Source organism: Saccostrea cucullata, unplaced genomic scaffold, assembly GCF_032062105.1.
Source record: "Saccostrea cucullata isolate Sc308-1 unplaced genomic scaffold, CSIRO_AGI_Scuc_v1 ctg88, whole genome shotgun sequence".
In the NCBI taxonomy this organism is placed as follows: Eukaryota; Metazoa; Mollusca; class Bivalvia; order Ostreida; family Ostreidae; genus Saccostrea; species Saccostrea cuccullata.
Window position 1 is genome coordinate 660,225 of NW_026930139.1, and position 19,022 is coordinate 679,246.

At 35.5% G+C, this 19,022-nt stretch overlaps 1 protein-coding gene across 1 annotated transcript; it reads right to left on the minus strand.

The window, feature by feature from the left end:
* Positions 1–1,563: 1,563 nt before the first annotated feature.
* LOC134283046 (DNA repair-scaffolding protein-like) lies at positions 1,564–18,896 on the minus strand. The gene is made up of 20 exons (XM_062765485.1): positions 18,847–18,896; positions 16,949–17,130; positions 16,569–16,792; positions 16,366–16,470; positions 11,808–12,010; positions 11,552–11,673; positions 11,178–11,358; positions 10,892–11,082; positions 10,693–10,763; positions 10,262–10,464; positions 9,853–10,008; positions 8,546–8,651; positions 8,011–8,154; positions 6,171–6,227; positions 5,696–5,885; positions 5,339–5,467; positions 3,647–3,740; positions 3,016–3,151; positions 2,652–2,705; positions 1,564–1,907 (listed from the first exon to the last, which is right to left on the minus strand). The coding sequence occupies exons 2-20, from the start codon at positions 17,109–17,111 to the stop codon at positions 1,776–1,778; spliced, it is 2,661 nt and encodes an 886-aa protein (XP_062621469.1). The 5' UTR covers positions 17,112–17,130; positions 18,847–18,896; the 3' UTR covers positions 1,564–1,775.
* Positions 18,897–19,022: the final 126 nt, after the last annotated feature.

Genomic DNA, 19,022 nt, shown 5'->3' on the forward strand with positions numbered 1-19,022 from the left:
AGATTTTCAAAGATTTTTCCTATATATTTCTATGTAAAATTTTGATTCCCCATTGTAGCCCCGCCCTACTCCCGGGGGTCATGATTTGAACAAATAAGAATCTACACTACCCCAGGATGCTTCCACATAAGTTTCAGTTTTTTTGGCCCAGTGGTTCTTGAGAAGAAGATTTTCAAAGATTTTTCCTAATATATATATCTAAGTAAAACTTTGATTCCCCATTGTGGCCTGGCCCTACCCCCGGGGGTCATGATTTGAACAATTTAGAATCTACACTACCCCAGGATGCCTCCACATAAGTTTCAGCTTTTCTGGACCAGTGGTTCTTGAGAAGAAGATTTTTAAAGATTTTTCCTAAATATTTCTATGTTAAACTTTGATTCCCCATTGTGTCCCCGCCCTACCCCCGGGGGTCATGATTTGAACAATTTAGAATCTACACTACCCCAGGATGCTTCCACATAAGTTTCAGCTTTTCTGGACCAGTGGTTCTTGAGAAGAAGATATTTTAATGACCCCACCCTATTTTTGTCTTATCTTGATTATCTCCCCTTGTGAGGGGACTTGGCCCTTCATTTTAACAATTTAAATTCCCCTTCATATAAGGATGCTTTGTACCAAGTTTGGTCAAAATTGGCCCAGTGGTTCTTGAGAAGAAGTCGAAAATGTGAAAAGTTTACAGATGGACAGACAGACAGACAGACGGATGGACGACGGACAAAATGTGATCAGAAAAGCTCACTTGAGCCTTCGGCTCAGGTGAGCTAAAAATCAGACCAAAACTGTAGGAGGAGGAGTGCTTTGAAAGTATTCCACAGAGAATTCTATATTTAGTAACCAGTGAAACACTGTTCATCAAAATAAAAAAAAAACAGTACTCAGAATTCTGTATCTTCTTGTAGTCTACTTGTGGTATACTGAAATCAACCAAAACTATTGGAGGTGTACATGGTGTAGCATTTTCAATTTTTTTTTAAGATAAAAAGACAGGCACTTAACCATAGATTAAGCTCTTCTGGTCTCTGACCAGACCAGTAGAGCTAAAACAAAAACAAACACAAAAATCTTCCTTACACATAATATGTACTTCTATTCATGGTAGGGATCCTGTGATAAGCACAGGTGAAATGAGGTGACCAGTTAGTTTTCTGCACACTTGTGGAGAATAAAAACAGAACCGAGTTCACAAAGAGACTAGGGCATTGACTGTTATTGACCTCAATCCCCCTCCAAAAATCAAATCATTCATGTTGCCATGCACAAGGCAAGACAACACAACCTGCGTGTGACAATACGTCTGACAAAACACCTCAACTGATAATGGAAGTCTCGATTTTACTTTGACCCTGAGTAAGCTTTTGTGCCTTATCTGACCTACAAAACATTCTAATATATTTACATTTTCTTAAAGGACAAAATAAGTCTTACCTTCACCTCAGTGATGTGTACATATTTTTGTTATTTTTGTTCTTGTCTGTAACTAGACTTCTTGTATGCCTTTTTCATCCCTTTTCCTCTTTAAATTATACCCTGGTACATATATTCAATAGAATGTCTTTCTTTTATTTGTTTGATATACATGTGCATTAAATATTCCTTTTCATATTACAAAACTGTACATGCAAGTACATGTAGTTGGCTTTCACATCAAAGAAAATGAAACAAGCTTCAACAAACATATCAACACTAAATATATCAGTCATATCAGTCAATAGGTGACCATTTATCTTTTGCATGACGTTTAACTGCAATTCTGATTATAATACCTACATAACTTAGGTATCTTGCAAATCTAAATTTATTTCCTTTACAGTCATTTCAAATGTTGCCTTTCCTTGACTGGATGCTAGCACCACACAATTCAAAGGTCCAACATGTCTGCCCAGTACAGAGGAAATATCATAGCCCTGATAAAACAAATGAGGGAAAAAATCTGTTTAACATTTTAATTTGATTCTTTTCCCTTCAGTAAATCACCACAGTAATTCATTATTATTATACACTCTGACAGAGGATGTGATAATATGGGGAAAGGAAGGGGGTATTGAGTTGATGTAACCTTCCAGTTACCACAATTAATTTACAGTAAATATTCTTATATAAAAATAACAGTTTCACTTTTTAAATTGAATCAAGAATCAGTTATAAATATAAGGAATACATTGGAATCTTTTTAATTTGTAGGAGTCAATGCTCGTGGTTAAGCAAAGTTTTAGGGATGCAATTTTGCTGATAACTTGTAACTATAAAAAAAATTCAATAAATAATTCTATTGAAAAATAATTGCTTACACAGGGGGTGAAACTTTGTGGATAAGGGTGACCCTTAAACATTGTTTCCTCACAAAAGTTAATTATTCCACAGAATCAGTCTGTATTTGGGGGGGGGGGGGGATGATGTTCAAACAGTTTGATTCATCATTTATTTCTAAATGCTTTTTGGCATTTATGCAAATTATCATTAGAGCTGACATTATCACATGATAAAACCAAAAACTGGAAAGTTAATCATTATACCATCATATTGTCATTATGATTTACCATTTGAAAATGAAACAGCTGTAGAACCTATCATTTGATAAAAGCATGTAAAATTCTAGTGCAAAGTAAGTGCAAGACAAATGGTAACAGATAGTCTTATAATGTACCTACCTCCTCTGCTTCGTCTGAGTCAGGTAGAATTTTCTCTATACTGGACTGGAGAAGCTTTAACAGATAAAAAGTTAATAACTGAGGTCAAAAGTACAACCACTTTTCACTATAATGTTCAGTTACCGTACATTTTCCTCTTATTCTCTCTACAGTAAAACTTGGTAAAAAACGAAGTCACTGGGACCTATGAAATTACTTCGCTATATCCATAATTCGTTATATCCGTTCAAGGAACTCATTTAATTTATATAGCTGGGGATCCGAGATAATTTCGCTATATCTGTAAATTTGCAATATCCGTGTTCACACTAAGTGAGTTTTGCTGTATTAAGATAATGTCATATTTAGCTTTTATCTTGTATACCTCCACAGACACCTTCATTTCTGGGTGATCTGGTGACAATTTATTGTGGGATGGTGACACAGATAGATAAACTTTCAGTTTCATTCTTGTTAATGGTTCCTTCACAGCTCTCTGACAGGTAAGACACACAAGTTGTCTGAAAAAGTCAAGCATGAATCTAATAGCCCCACGTCCATTACATACTGTAAACCAACTTTTATTCGCAGCGACTTCATTTCACGATTTACCGGGGCAAATCAGTTCACGGCGATTAATTTTCTAGATTATGCCTATTTAAGTACTCTTGTTAATAGACACATAGACTTTAAGAACCGGTTTCCGGCAAGAAATATTTCGTGATGATGAGGCTTTCGTGAACTTCATGAAAATTTCTTACATAAATCGAATAAAAGTTGGTTTACAGTATTATTAATCAACAACTGTTTAACAGTCAACTTAAAAAAAACACCAGGTTCAGTTTGAGTAAAAACAAATTAAATTTCTTACTGTGTATTACAAGAATTTTACTGAAATTTCAGCAGACTTCTAACTAATGTTAGAGACAGTGTTGTGTGAATTCTATTGTAATTTCACCATTTTTCCCAATGTTACCCAAAGTTAGAGACTGTGTGTTGTGTGAATTCTATTTTACCTGCTGTTGGAATCCTGAGCCAGGTTTTCTTGTTGACATTTGTCACACACATCCCAGGTAAAAGCCGAGTTCTCGTCCACATCACACACAGTTCCTGTGACCAATCATAATAACGTACATAATATCGGGTGTAAAGTAAAACTGCAAACTCATTCAATTTTTAAGTTTTTTGCTCACCTGAGCTGAAGGCTCAAGTGAGCTTTTCTGATCACATTTTGTCCAGCGTCCGTCTGTCTAGCTGTCCGTCTGTCTGTCTGTAAACTTTTAACCGCTGCGCCAATTTCAACCAAACTTGCCACAAAGCATACATGGGTAAAGGGGATTCAAGTTTGTTTAAATGAAGGGCCACACTCTCATTTCAAGGGGAGATAATTGGGAATTAATGAAAATTTGGTGGCATGTTTTAAAATACTTCTTCTCAAGAACCACTGTGCCAGGAAAGATGAAACTTATAAGGAAACATCCTCTGGTAGTGTATATTCAAGTTGGGGCCACAATGGCCGACCAAAGTTTTACACAGAAATGTAAAGGAAAATTCTTTAAAAATTTTCTTCTCAAGAATAACAAAGCCATAATTGATCATATAATATGGAAGCATTTTTAGGTTGTGTAGATTCATATCTGTTCAAATCATGACCCCCGGGGGTAGGACAGGGCCACAATGGCCAACCAAAGTTTTACACAGAAATATATAGAATTTTTTTTTTTAAATCTTCTTCTCAAGAATTGCAAAGCCATAATTGATCATATTTATACGGAAGCATCCTCAGGTAGTGTAGATTCAAGTTTGTTGAAATCATGGACCCCAAGGGTAGGGCGGGGCCACAATTGCTGACTAAAGTTTAACATAGAAATATATAGGAAAATTCTTTAAAAATCTTCTTCTCAAGAATAGCAAAGCCATAATTGATCATATTAATATGGAAGCATCCTCAGGTAGTGTAGATTCAAGTTTGTTGAAATCATGGACCCCAAGGGTAGGGCGGGGCCACAATTGCTGACTAAAGTTTAACATAGAAATATATAGGAAAATTCTTTAAAAATCTTCTTCTCAAGAATAGCAAAGCCATAATTGATCATGTTTATATAGAAGCATTCTCACGTAGTGTAGATTCAAATTTGTTCAAATCATGACCCCTGGGGGTAGGGCGTGGCCACAATGGCCGACCAAAGTTTTACAAAGAAATGTATAAGCATTTTTTTTTTAAGAATCTTCTTCTCAAGAATAGAAAAGCTATAATTGATCATAGTTAAATGAAAGCATCCTCAGATAGTGTAGATTCAAGTTTGTTCAAATCATGACCCCCGGGGGTAGGGCGCGGCCACAATGGCTGACCAAAGTTTTACATAGAAATATATAGGAAAATTCTTTAAAAATCATCTTCTCAAGAATAGTAAAGCCATGATTGGTCATGGGACTACTTTTGGATTTAAACTTTTCAATAATAAACCAATTTCTACTTTTTTCCTAGCCACAGTGCTCAGGTGAGCGATGTGGCCAATGGGCCTCTCGTATTGAGTTAATATCAGGAGTCCAGATAATGGTAAAATATCAATACAACCAATCGTAACCAGTTTTCTTTTTGCAATGTGAAATTCTCATGTTTGAATTTTTAGAGGACTCTTTTCTGATCAAAAAAAAAAAAAAAAACGACAGAAAAGCACTCAAGCTTTGATATTTGGTAACCTTACCAGACACAATACAGAGATCAAATGTGGTTAATCCTGGATGAATGGGTTGGAGATTAAGGTCATATGAACTTCTCAAGGTCTCTTGGTTCTGTTTAATGATATGACTGTACAAGTCACATGTCAGCCTACCTAGACATAGAGAGAAAAAATTCAAAAATTAAAGTGGTTTTCACTTACCTTACAAAACTGAATAATCTATCAATAATTACCAAACGTATGTCATTTTCTTAAGATCATTATTTTTCAATTTTGAATTTGAAATCTTTGTCCCATTATGATTAAATTTCATTTATACTTTTAACATATAAGCCTCCAAAGGAATATCACTGATAACAAAAAAGTAAATGTAATCCAAACCTGACTGACAGGCAACGTCTCTAAACTTCCACGTTCTGTTTTTTAATTGGGTCGACAAAGGCAAGGGAAACTCTGCAGTGGTTGTCATGGTGATGTATCTAGGATTGGTCAGACTCTGATCCCTAATGTAGAGGACAGATTTGTGGGATCTACGACTGTCTGATAAAGGTATGCCATCCTTAACATCTCCCTGTACAAAACAGCATCACAGAGCATATCAGTTTCACAATTGCATACTCGTTTCTTTTGGGGATAAACAACTTAGTTTAGCATATCACACAAGCCTTATTTAATGAATCAAAGCTGCAGCTATCAAAATATCAAACAAATATATGTACAACATGGTCAAAGCTTGGTATTTTATAGATAATTATAGAGAATAAATTGCTGATTGCATTAATATACATTTATTATTCTTTTATTACACTCTAACATGTTCAGGTTGTATTCTATGTATTGCATTATGAGATCTCACCATTTCTAATTGGAAAAGTACTTGACAGCAAAATGATAATCTTGTTATTTCTTCTACCTAGAAATGTAAAAATAAAATTTCTAACTATCATCAATCTTAGCATGTTGAATTCATAACATAGCCGTGGTATTAATCAGGGAAGTTTTAGAGACTGGTAAAAGAGGACTTTTTTCCAACCAATTTCTTTTGCCTTAATATCCCACTGTCCATAAATGATGAAGATAAGTAACAATCAGAAAGTCATAAATTAGGAAATCCATTGTTTACGTTACTTTAATGAGTGCCCTGGTTTTTTGGCTCAAGTTTTATTACTCTGATTTTAAAAAAAAAAGTTAAAACTGTTGATAAAACATAAGTAATCAAAGATTACGAAGCTCACCTCGACGAATGTTATCAGTTTAAGCAAAAGTTTAATGCAAATCTCACATCATATTTTCTTAATATTTAGTATTCATCCCAACAACAATATTCTTGCAAGTTGTGTTAAACCCCTTACATGGCATATACACATTTCTAAGCCTGTAGCGTGAAAAATATGTATATGTATAGTGTAAACAAATATTCATAACTGTTAATAATGCAGATATCAAGGTTTTCAAGTTCATTCGGATTGATCTGTTCCCAAAACTTTAACCAAGTCTCTTGTATGGAAAATATAGGTCAGATCCAGCATCCGAAGCAAGTCTGTTAGTGTCCATCCTTAGATGCATCATCCATGCAAGTTTGGTTTAGCTAGGGCTTATAGTTACTTGGGAATGAAAATGTAGGTCAGATCCAGCATCCGAAGCAAGTCTGGTAGTGTCCATCCCTAGATACATCATCCATGCAAGTTTAGTTTAGCTAGGGCTTATAGATACTTGGGAATGAAAATATAGGTCAGATCCAGCATCCGAAGCTAGTCTGATAATGTCCATCCCTAGATGCATCATCCATGCAAGTTTGGTCCAAATAGGGCTTATAGTTACTTGGGAATGAAAATGTAGGTCAGATCCAGCATCCCAAGCAAGTCTGGTAGTGTACATCCCTAGATGCATCATCCATGCAAGTTTGGTCCAAATAGGGCTTATAGTTCCTGTGGAATGGACCTGCTCCAAAAACTTTAACCTGGTCTCTCATCTGGAAAATGTAGGTCAGATCCAGCATCCGAAGCAAGTTTGGTAGTGTACATCCCTAGATGCATCATCCATGCAAGTTTGGTCTGGGTAGGGCTTTTAGTTCCTTGGGAATGGACCTGCTCCAAAAACTTTAACCTGGTCACTCATCTGGAAAATGTAGGTCAGATCCAGCATCCGAAGCAAGTCTGGTAGTTTACATCCCTAGATGCATCATCCATGCAAGTTTGGACTGGGTAGGGCTTATAATTCCTTGGGAATGGACCTGCTCCAAAAACTTTAACCTGCTCCAAAAACTTTAACCTGGTCACTCATCTGGAAAATGTAGGTCAGATCCAGCATCCGAAGCCAGTCTGGTAGTGTACATCCCTAGATGCATCATCCATGCAAATTTGGTCCCGGTAGGGCTTATAGTTCCTTGGAAATGGACCTGCTCCAAAAACTTTAACCTGCTCCAAAAACTTTAACCAGGTCACTCATCTAGAAAATGTAGATCAGATCCAGCATCCGAAGCAAGTCTGGTAGTGTACATCCCTAGATGCATCATCCATGCAAGCTTGGTTCAGGTAGGGCTTATAGTTACTTGGGAATGGACTTGCTCCTAAAACTTTAACCTGGGACGCCGACGCTAACGCCGACGCCGACGCCAACGCCGGGGGTATAGCATAAGCTCATCTCGACTTCGTCGAGGTGAGCTAAAAATCCATTTTAAGGAGAAAACTCAGTACATGTATTTGATCAAGGTTTGCCAGCCTAATTATCTTTTCTTTGGAGACCACGTTGTCAACTCCAGTTGTTTCAACACATATCCTCTCGCCATTCTCTGCTTCTTTCATAAAATAACAGAACCCTGGAGCTGAGGTTCTGCAGAGCTGTAAAATAAAGATGAACATAGCAGACATTATTATATTCCTGTAACAACTCTATACACATGATTTTTTGTCTTCATATATATCAATTACTGATCTCAACATAAAAACCCTCTTCAATAATACACATGATTTGAACATATTTTTTATTGTATATACTTTACAGTTATAATACACATGTACCTGTACAATGTATCTAGTTGGTAATTCACTAAACCATTGTCACTCAGTTTATAAATTTTGTATACAATTAGGTCAAAAAAATGTATTTTTTTTTGGTTCTGTTCACTTGTTTGGTTGGCTGTTTTCTTTCTCCCTTTTGTGTTTGTTATACCCATTAAACAACATATTAAATCCCAGCCCAGTGTAACATTACTTGTATAACATAACTTGCCTCCTCAGAATCAGCAATACTTTCGTCAGTGTTCTGAGTGTCTGCTCTTCTAGACATCAATCCACCACACCATACATTGTCAATCACAGAAAACAACCCAGGCTCCCTATACAAAAACATTCCTTGTATTCTCCAGAGCTCCAGATAAGGTGCGTATTTTCAGAAATATGCATTGAAATTTTCAAATACGCATTAAAAATCAAAGCTGAGCGTACATGTACAATTACGCATTCGTAATCATAAATAAGCATTACACCACGAAAGTACTGCGTACAATTGTTTGAATAATACAAGATAAGTACGACTTAGCTATGATATGATTTGAGGTGAACTCTTTTTTGATATTTTCTCAAAACGAAATACAGATTTAAAAGCGTTTTAACAACCATGAATATTCATACTAGTAATGGAGATAACGATTTCCATTTCGGTAGAAAGAATCAAAGATTTAGCGATTTTGCATAATTTTTAATTTACCGATCAAGAGTTCTCTTAAATTCTCTAGAGTTCTCTGTTTAGTAAGACGCTTATATACGGTTTGTACATAACGTTTATTTTTTATTATGGGTCCATTGCCAATTTCTGATTTCTCTCAACTTGCCATATAAATGAAGATTTTTTCTCTCATTTACTCTTGTTACGATATCATTTTAATGGAGGAAAAGATTAAGTACCTGTGATAACTTTACCTAGTACTGTATGATCTTCCTTGTCAAAAAAGAATGTTTCTCGGTTTTAGCAAAAAGTCTTGTTTGTATTTTCAAAATATATTTAAATAAATGCAGAAACTGCCCTCTGTAGTTTTTTCCTCTTCTAAAATACTTATATATTAACAAAATACTCTGAAACCATTTCACTGAAAATCAAAATATGCATTGATTTGAAATTTAGGGAGTAAATACACTTTGGGGTAAAAAATTATCTGGAGCTCTGATTCTCAATATTTCTTCATACACTCAAAATTGCATTGTTGAATAAAACAAAAGTTCTTGCTTCCAACATTTATCTGCTTTTTAAAATAACACAAACTGCCCAGAAATTTTAACTTTCATTTGACCTTACACTGGACATTGAATCCACAAAACCACCTAAGCAAACTTTATATATCCCTTTAAGTTTTTAAGTCTACCTGTCTCTTGAGCCTTACTTTTAAATAACACTGAATCTGCATTAACACATTAAAGAAATGAAACATATACAAGTTTATCTTCTCTTTTAGCTCTTCAATGCTTGCAAGTCCACCTATATGAGCAGGAGTTAACCTGTCTTGTTTAGGCTACCACTCTCTGTATATATATATACTATACCTGTCTCTTGTGGCCCTGTATTGGACAGTGAGTCCACCAAACACATGAAGCTGTCCTTCTCCACTTTTCAGTACTGATGGAAAATTTGTCTCAAAATTCTCTGGACAAAATACTTGACACATAGTACCATGACTATCTTCTATCAATAGTGAGTATCTTAAAAGATAAACAAAAATTATATTACTCTGATCAGTATATGGTTAAGTACATACATATTATGAGAGTGACATAAAGGTAGGCTGTAGAATATGAAACAATTGCATCTTTTTCTTTTGTTTTAAAAAAGATCTCAAGATTCAACAAAATACTGCTATGTTATGGACATGTACTTTTATCATTTTAAAGAAGATTGCAGATGTACACGTATATAAGTTGCTCAAAAGCCTATACACAGTCATTGTCATCTTACCTCTCCTCAATGGATGAAGCTCTCTTGTTGAAACAAAACACTCTGAGGATTCTTCCTGAGAATCTAGCACTAGTATCATGACAGTCCACCCACTCCAGAATGGAGGACTTGGTCAGTCGCCCCCTCTGGGAGGCCTGTGTGGCCTGGATTGTGTCAAGGGCAGATAACTCCTCATCATTTTCCAGTTCAGAGTCCTTGTCTAACTGTAAGAATATTTACATGTTAAGAGCAAAGCAAAATTTCAATTCAATGTGATATTTTTTCAGTGTATGCAAAAAGAATTTCTTGTAATGTCGAAGTTTTATGGAGAGACAGACAGAAGGATGGACAACAGGTGATCAGAAAAGCTCACTTGAGCTTTCAGATCAGGTGAGCTCATAAAAATTAATCATTCCATTTTTAGATGGTATAAAATTTCTTGAAATTTTTACCTTGTTAACATATAAGCCTGGAATTCCTGGACTCAGGTGAGCTGGACAGGCAAGTAAACTTCTCACAAGACCTACATTGTTTAATAAGCAGGTACAATAATAATCAAGAACATTTTTACATATTTAAAGAAACTTTTACAAATATTTGTAATGTAGACAACATACTTTCAATATGATAAGACCAGAAAATAAATTGTACCTAGGACACAGGGGCACTTCCAAACAGCAGACACCTCTGGGACCTCCACGTGGTGAGGGTTGGACCTCATGTCTCTTGTTCTGTTACCTGTGTCAGACATTACTGTATCAACAGTCCCCTCATTTGATATGATACAGTAATTAGAGCACAGAAGGACAAGTTGAGAAGATTGTTTTAATCTTATCTGTTGCCTGTAAGAAAGACAAAAAGTTATGAAGAAAACAGTCCCCAGAAAGAAAATGCATCACCAATCATCCGAAAACAACAGAACATAAATTACACATACCATGGAGCAAACACTTGAACCACATTTCCTTCATGTACCGGTTGATCTTGTAGAAACAGGGCTGTTTGTTCCTTGCCGACCTTTACTCCCGACTCCTGCTGGATACAGTGAGCCAGTCGTAAGGAGAACAAGGACTCCAGGCCAGTAATCCTCAGGGTCAGGGACTTGACTGATACGTCCTCTAAAAGTCAAAGTCATAATCACTACATGTGCCATTTATAAAACTTCAGAGACTTTTAAAATAAAATAGTTTTTAATAGGCTTTAATATCAATGAAGCGATGTATTAATGATGCAATTACAATCTGCATTACAATTAACTGTTAACACATTGACAATACAATTTAGATTTACATGTTTAATTTCAATTATTACCTTTTTCTACTAAAGAACCTGATTGAAATTTGGGTGATGTTGTGGATTTTTGATGTTTTGACATGCTGATCATTGATCTTTCTCTTCCTTTAAGACTGAATAACTGGTCAGCAAAACTTCCTCTGCAATCAAAGCACAAGTTCTTCTTACAAATGACAAATCAATTCTTTTGGAACAAAAGTCATCCAAATACTCTGTACAGAGTAGTATGTTCAAATATTTGTTCACACCATGGCATGATTTTAAGAAAGTATACTTTTGATATTTTTTCCTCTTCTTTGCAGAGTCTTCTAACTCTGTGAAGGGAGCATCTTGGGAGTTTTTTGTGGGTGTCTTTAAATCTAGCATCTTGATCCACTGGCTAGCTTTGACCTTTGAACTTTTATCAGGACTCTGTGATTGACTCGTTGATGGAGAAATACTTGCCTGTTCACTAATACAGGGAGAGTCGCAATTAACCTACAAAGAAAGAGAAAACATGAATTAAAAGACCTAGCTTGTTTACTTTCATTGATTTCAGATAAGAAGGATATTTAGAGATTTCAAACATAGGTAATCAGAGATTACAGAGCTATTTCAACGAATGTTGTCTTTAAGTAAGGCAAAGTCACACAATTAACCAACAAAAAGTGTACATCCAAAAATGCAAAATTTATGCAATTTTGATTTGATACTTTGCAATAGACCTATATAAAAACTTCAAACTAGTTCTTCATCATGAAAACATAATTAAATCCAGCATCTGAAGCAAGTTTGAGAGTTTTCACCCCTTGATGCATCATTTTTGCAGGTTTGGTTTATATAAGCCTTATAGTTTCTTGGTAATAGACCTGCACCTATAACTTTTACGAGGTCCATTATCTGGAAAATGTATGTCAAATTCAGCATCTGAAGCAAGTCCATTAGTGTGCATCCTAAGATGTATCATCCATGCAAGTTTGCTCAACACAGAACTCAAAGTTATTTTGAAATGAAACCTGTATAAAAAACTAACGTTTTCACTAATCCAGAAAATGTAGGTCAGATTCAGCATCTGAAGCCAACCTAGTAGAATGCACCCTTAGATGTACCATCCATGCAAGTTTGGTCATTATAGGGCTCAAAGTTACTTGGAAATGAATCCTGCACCAAAAACTTTAAACTGTTCACTCGTCCAGAAAATGTGAGTCAGATTCAGCATCTGAAGCAAGTCTGGTAGTATGCATCCTAAGATGTATCATCCATGCAAGTTTAGTCATTATAGGGCTCATAGTACCTTGGAAATGAAACCTGCACCAAAAACTTTAACCTGTTCAATCAACCGGAAAATGTGGGTCAGATTCAGCATCTGTAGCAAGTCTGGTAGTATGCATCCTAAGATGTATCATCCATGCAAGTTTAGTCATTATAGGGCTCATAGTACCTTGGAAATGAAACCTGCACCAAAAACTTTAACCTGTTCAATCAACTGGAAAATGTAGGTCAGATTCAGCATCTGAAGCAAGTCTGGTAGTATGCATCATTAGATGTATCATCCATGCAAGTGTTTGGTCACTATAGTGCTCATAGTTACTTGGAAATGAGACCTGCACCAAAAACATTAACCTGTTCACTCATGCGGAAAATATAGGTTAGATTCAGCATCCAAAGCAAGCCTGGTAGTGTGCATCCTAAGATGTACCATCCATGCAAGTTTGGTCAATATAGGACTTATAGTTACTCGAAAATGAGACCTACACCAAAAACTGCACCAAACATGTTAACCTGCTCCAAAAACATTAACCTGGTCACTCCTTTGCTGAAATTGCAGCATCTGAAACTTTGACTGGTACAATGAAACACACTAGAAACAACTTCCATGCATGTCTAATCAATATAGGACACAGAAGTACTTAAGAGTCAAAATCAGCAAGCATCGAGCATTTCGTTAAAAAATGTGGAAAGTGGCATAGAAACAGATTTGGTTAAAACTCATATATAAATTTTCAGAACAAAGGGTATGATAGAAAAAGGCAAGCAAAAAATAATTTTTGCATTCATCATCATAAGTTTGCTCAAGCTCAACTAGAAATGGTTCTAAGTATATGAAGGCAAAGCTGTATAATATTATTACATTTTAATTTTATCACTTTTTCAGATTATGAGAATACATTATTACAGTACAGACCATTGATGTTGGAAGTGAGTGGATAGTGTTACCGGAGACTCAGGGATCCAGAAAATAGATCCATAAATTGTACAGTGTATTCATGAAAGTGAATCGAATAAAAATGTTCAATCCAAAAGTAACATTCTTTGTTTGTCTGTTAGCATTTTTTTATTGATGTAAATCTAATAACTATCAATTTTTAGCATGCAGATTCATAATTAGATAGGAGAAGAATCTGAAACATATGTTTATATTCTGCATTTTGAAGTATCATAATTAAAATAAGGTCAATATTAAATGATCAATCAACTAATTTCAAAACTGACAAAATGTTTTTGTGAGAAAAAAGAAACAGGGCTAATTTATATATTGTACCTCATGTACCACTGATGTTGGTCATGTTGGTGTGAGTGAAATAAAAATGACGATGATGATGGTGAACTAGTTTAAAGTCAGACGACACGTTCCTCAAATTTATGTTTTGTATCTCTAGGTATTATATATATAAAATATTAATATTTGTCATTCTATTCTGATTTCTACATTGATTTCAAAATGTTATTAAATTTAAGTACAACAAAAATTTCGATATATGCCACTCAAAAGATTGCTCATTAGGGTTATTAATGAATATCTTTTAGGGTCAGTTCAAGTTTAGACATTCATGTATATATATATATATAGCCATTCCAGATTTTTATTTTAGGCACCAGTAGTTACTGAGGTCTTAGCTGTCTTGCAGTATTGTTTCTTAATTAGGACAGCAGGAGAATATATCATCGATTCAATACCAAAGGTTGCAGTCATTCGTTCTTGACAGACATGGTATCTTTTTTGAAAGTGCATGTTGTAGGGTAGGCATAAAAAACTGCAAGAAAAAAAGGGGGGAAATTCACCAAACTGAGAGGGGGGGGGGGGGGGGGGGGGGGGGGGGGGGTAAACATCAGGTTATGTTGAGAAAAAGGTTGGGTGGGGGATGTCATCCCCCCCCCCCTACCCAACCCAAACCTGATGCTACATGCCTGATATATAAATATGTAAATTTGCCAAACTCATATAGTACACTTTTACTGCAGTGACCTTGAAAAAGCTATGTCCTTGAGTCAAGGTCAAACATGTCCAAATGAACTTTGGTCAAGGTCATGACAAACCTACAGCTCAAAAATAATCCCCGAGATGAAACTTCAAGTTTGTTCATTAGAATGTTACAGAATGTGCGAAGATTGCACTATTCTTTTACCAGTGACCTTGTTCAAATGACCTTGGGTCAAGTTTTTGACACATCTCTAGATCACAAGCAATCTTGATATCAAGTATGAACTTTCAGTGGCACTTCATTGAAATGTTATGGACAAGTCAAAATTTTACATACATATGGATGGGTGAACAAGGTGATTCCTACCCCCTCCCTCCCCCCCCCCCCCCTTTCCAAGTTTCGTTTGTGAGGAATATAAAATTCCTTTTGAAATTGAATGTGCATTTATTTATCAACAATAGTAAAATTATGAGTATGCTTTGATCAGAACCAATGTGACCAATATAATGGACACAGTACATGTATTCAAATTACCCTCACCCCTTCAAAAAAGCTTATAAATGCCAGATTGTCACACATTTTAACCATTTGTAACTTTTTTCTACTAAAGTTGCCTGCAGATTTTATTGTATAGATATGGCATATAGATAACCCCTAACAAGATCACACCATTCATTTTTCCAGCAGTGGTTGTAGATTTTGTGTGTATAGAGATAAACATGCGTAATTTTGTTCAAAATTAATAAGCATTGACGCCATGTTCTTTTCCCGTTGTCATGGCAACAATATCACTACAGAAATTTTGTTTTTCCTATTTTTGGAGAATAAAGTAATTCCATCTTTCAACAAATAAAGTAACCAAAATACCTTATCTTATCACGTTCAGAAAATATATTCATAGAAAAATGTCTAAAAATCATTGATTTTCATAATGATTTATGAACCCGTTGCTAAGGAAATGAATTTCCTTGGATACCAGTCCCTTCATACGTTCAAAAAAAATTTTAATTGTGTTTTAGCATTAGGTAGGACAAAATCTTTTATATACCAAAAGCTTTTGAAAAAATAAAATTTTGACTTTCCATTCAATGCTCGATGCTTGCTGATTTTGACTCTTAAAAAGAAAACTGCTCCAAAAAACTTAACCTTAACCCAGGACGCCAACACTGACGCCGACACCGACGCCGACGCTGAGGGTATTACATAAGCTCCCCCAACTTCGTTGAGGTGAGCTAAAAATCAAGGGGAAGGGGAACTTTGACCCTTGATCCCTCTATTTTCCTGTGAGACAAAACAAATTACAGGATAGCTTTTTTTTTTATAATGATCCAACATAAATTATTAAATTTGTATGCCTTGCTTTTCTAGAATATGATTTATTTTATGGTAACATTAATCTAAAAAATATATATCATTCAGGGCTTTAGTAAAATTGTATTTTGATACGAATGGTTGAACTGACGACAATACCAGAAGTGCTTAATAAAGTACATCAGCAGAATATTTTCAGGTTAATTTTATATGTTGTGTGATTATTGGGTATCTACAAGCACAGTATTCACAGGGATGATAACCAATTAAATTGTTGATGCTTCAAGACATCCCTGGGCAAAAAACTGAAAATATACTTATATCAAATACCAATTTTACCTGTTTTTCATTTTTTGACTGAATTAAATTCTGGGACTTCTCATGGGTGGGGAATGATGACCTTGAATCTTCAGATTCTATGTCAAGCTCAATACCTTCAGATGTCTAAAAGCATATAAACAAAATTCTATTTTGTAATTATTATATATGTCAAATACAAAACAAATTATTCATACCAAACCTATAAGGGTGAAAAACCTTACATTCTTCATGAAATCCTCCACATTGGAGTTAGAATCCGATTCACTGATGACACTGACGTCTTCTGAGTAATGACAAGGCTGTCCTTTCTGCCTCTGAGCTTTCTGGGTAGATGACCTCTGACCTTTGTGGGCTTTATTTTCTTTTTTACGCCTGTTTTTAACTGTTGACATCTGTATATTCTCAGTCTCTTCCTCACTGGAAGTCCAAGTTATGCTATCTTCGACTAAAAATTAATATACACAGTATGTGTATAACACATGTAATAATTAAGATTAATTTCTATTCTATAAGTCTATGGAAATACTTTTTATTTACATTACTGCAAGAATATCAAGGTGCAGAAGTGAGCATTATAAAGGGACGAGAGCTTGACACTAACTGTGATCTTCCTCCTCAGCTGGCACTTGTTGCAGGTCATCCTTATATAACCTACGGCTTCCTCTTCTCTCCTTCGCACGCTTCACACGTCTCTCTTCCATGTCCAGTCCTTCAAATCCCTCAGCACATCTCTCCCAGTCCCGGGGGCGTTTTCTGAATGACATCTCAAAAGATCAACGGCACCTTAGAGGAAAAATTTCATCACAATAATATTCACACAGTATATTCATATTGTTGTTTTTCAAATAAAAACTAACAAAAGACTGTAGGCCTACTCACAGGGGCATCTTATCCACTCTGTTCTCTACTTCACATATAAAAATACACCTTGTGTATTTTTATATGTGAAGTAGAGAACAGAGTGGATAAGATGCCCCTGTGGCCTACTGCATAAAATGAATTGACATTTGAGCTTGATTAATGTTCATTCTATTCATATTTCATTATAAGTACATGTATCTACAGGGATCACTCTGGATTTTAATGTTGATGGGCCAATGGCCCATCAACATTAAAATCCATGGGTCATCCGCCGGGGGTATGGGGGCCGCGTTAGGCCCCCATTGGGGTCCAGGGGCAACGCCCCGGTAGGGGGTCCAGGGGGGCGAAGCCCCCTGGGAAAAATTGATATTTCATGCTATTTTGTGATGAATTTCAAGTAAATTTGATGGGTCTTTGAGGGTTTTTAAATGCCATTTCTGACACAACCAATTTCAGTTTTTTAAAATAAAATGAATAATATTATAAATATAAAAGAAAGTTTTTTTCTTTAAATTTCATCTCAGTACTGAAAAATGTCATATTGGAGAATTGTTTTAGACTTGAGTTCAGACAATAGAGTATTTAAAAAATTGATAAACAGAATACCTAAGTTAATTCCTCGCCCCTTTGATTTTATTGATTTAGTTCTCGAAAGTTGTTGAAGAGCTAAACTATAAAGGATGCAAACTTACATGCACATTTCTCTACTGAATAGACCTGGGGCAGTTGCAGATTAAATTTGGTTCAAATGGTAGGGACTCGTTTTGTATGCAAAGAACTCGGAGCAAAAAACTTAAATGAGAAACTTTTTATTTGTTTGGAAAACATTTTAGTCCCATCTGATCAAACTCCAACCACGGGTGCAAAGTTAGCCACTTGGACTGGAAATGACGAACATCGTTGCCGTTGACACCAGGAGTCAACGTCTTGGACTGTTCTTTTTAATCAGAGACCTCTGCCGAGTCTGGGAATGAAAAAGTTTCCGTCGTTTTATTTGTAAAACAAACGAAAGCTTTCGTTGTTTTGGGTCAGTTGGCCCAATACCAATCGTCGCTTTGGAGGCATTTCGGGCAAGTGTCTGGATACACAATGAGTAACTTGTACTTGTTTTGTTTCGAAATAAATAATCAAAGTTTTAAGAAATATTAGAACATATTACATAGTGGAGTATTACTTTCAAGTGTTTATTATTTAAATCATTACATATAATTTTGATAAATATAATTGACTCAGTATTCGGTAAAAAAAATCTAGTGGCGTAATCTAAACGAAGGAAATATTCCATGTACAATTCCGATTTTAGTCTTGATCAATCAGACGCTCTGCTGGTGTAAAGAACATACGCGGCTACAAAGAGTCTGATTGAACGAGTAACAGTATGCTCAGATACGTCATGAATACAATCGGTCAGCTTGAAAACGGTCCTAAAATGCACCAATATAAGAGTTTCGACCCACAATTTTGCATCTTATAGCGCCATATCTGTAAGACATGCGCCAGACTGACCCCTTTCTAATTTTTTAGTGCGCCATTTACAAATATTGAGCGCCAATGGCGCAAAGGCGCAGCCCAAAGTGATCCCTGATCTATAAATCGGATGCTTTAAAATAATCATTTTGTGGTCTATAACAAACTAACCTAAAAGTGTCTGCAGCTTTCACTTCCATGTAAAGCGCTCGAAATCTGAATCTCTGTAGCGTTTAATTTGTCACCGTCATATATAGGCAAAAAAATCCGAAAAAATGTAGGAAAGAACAAATTTTACATGGATTAACATATTCAATATTTCAAATAATAAAATTAGTTGTTTAATA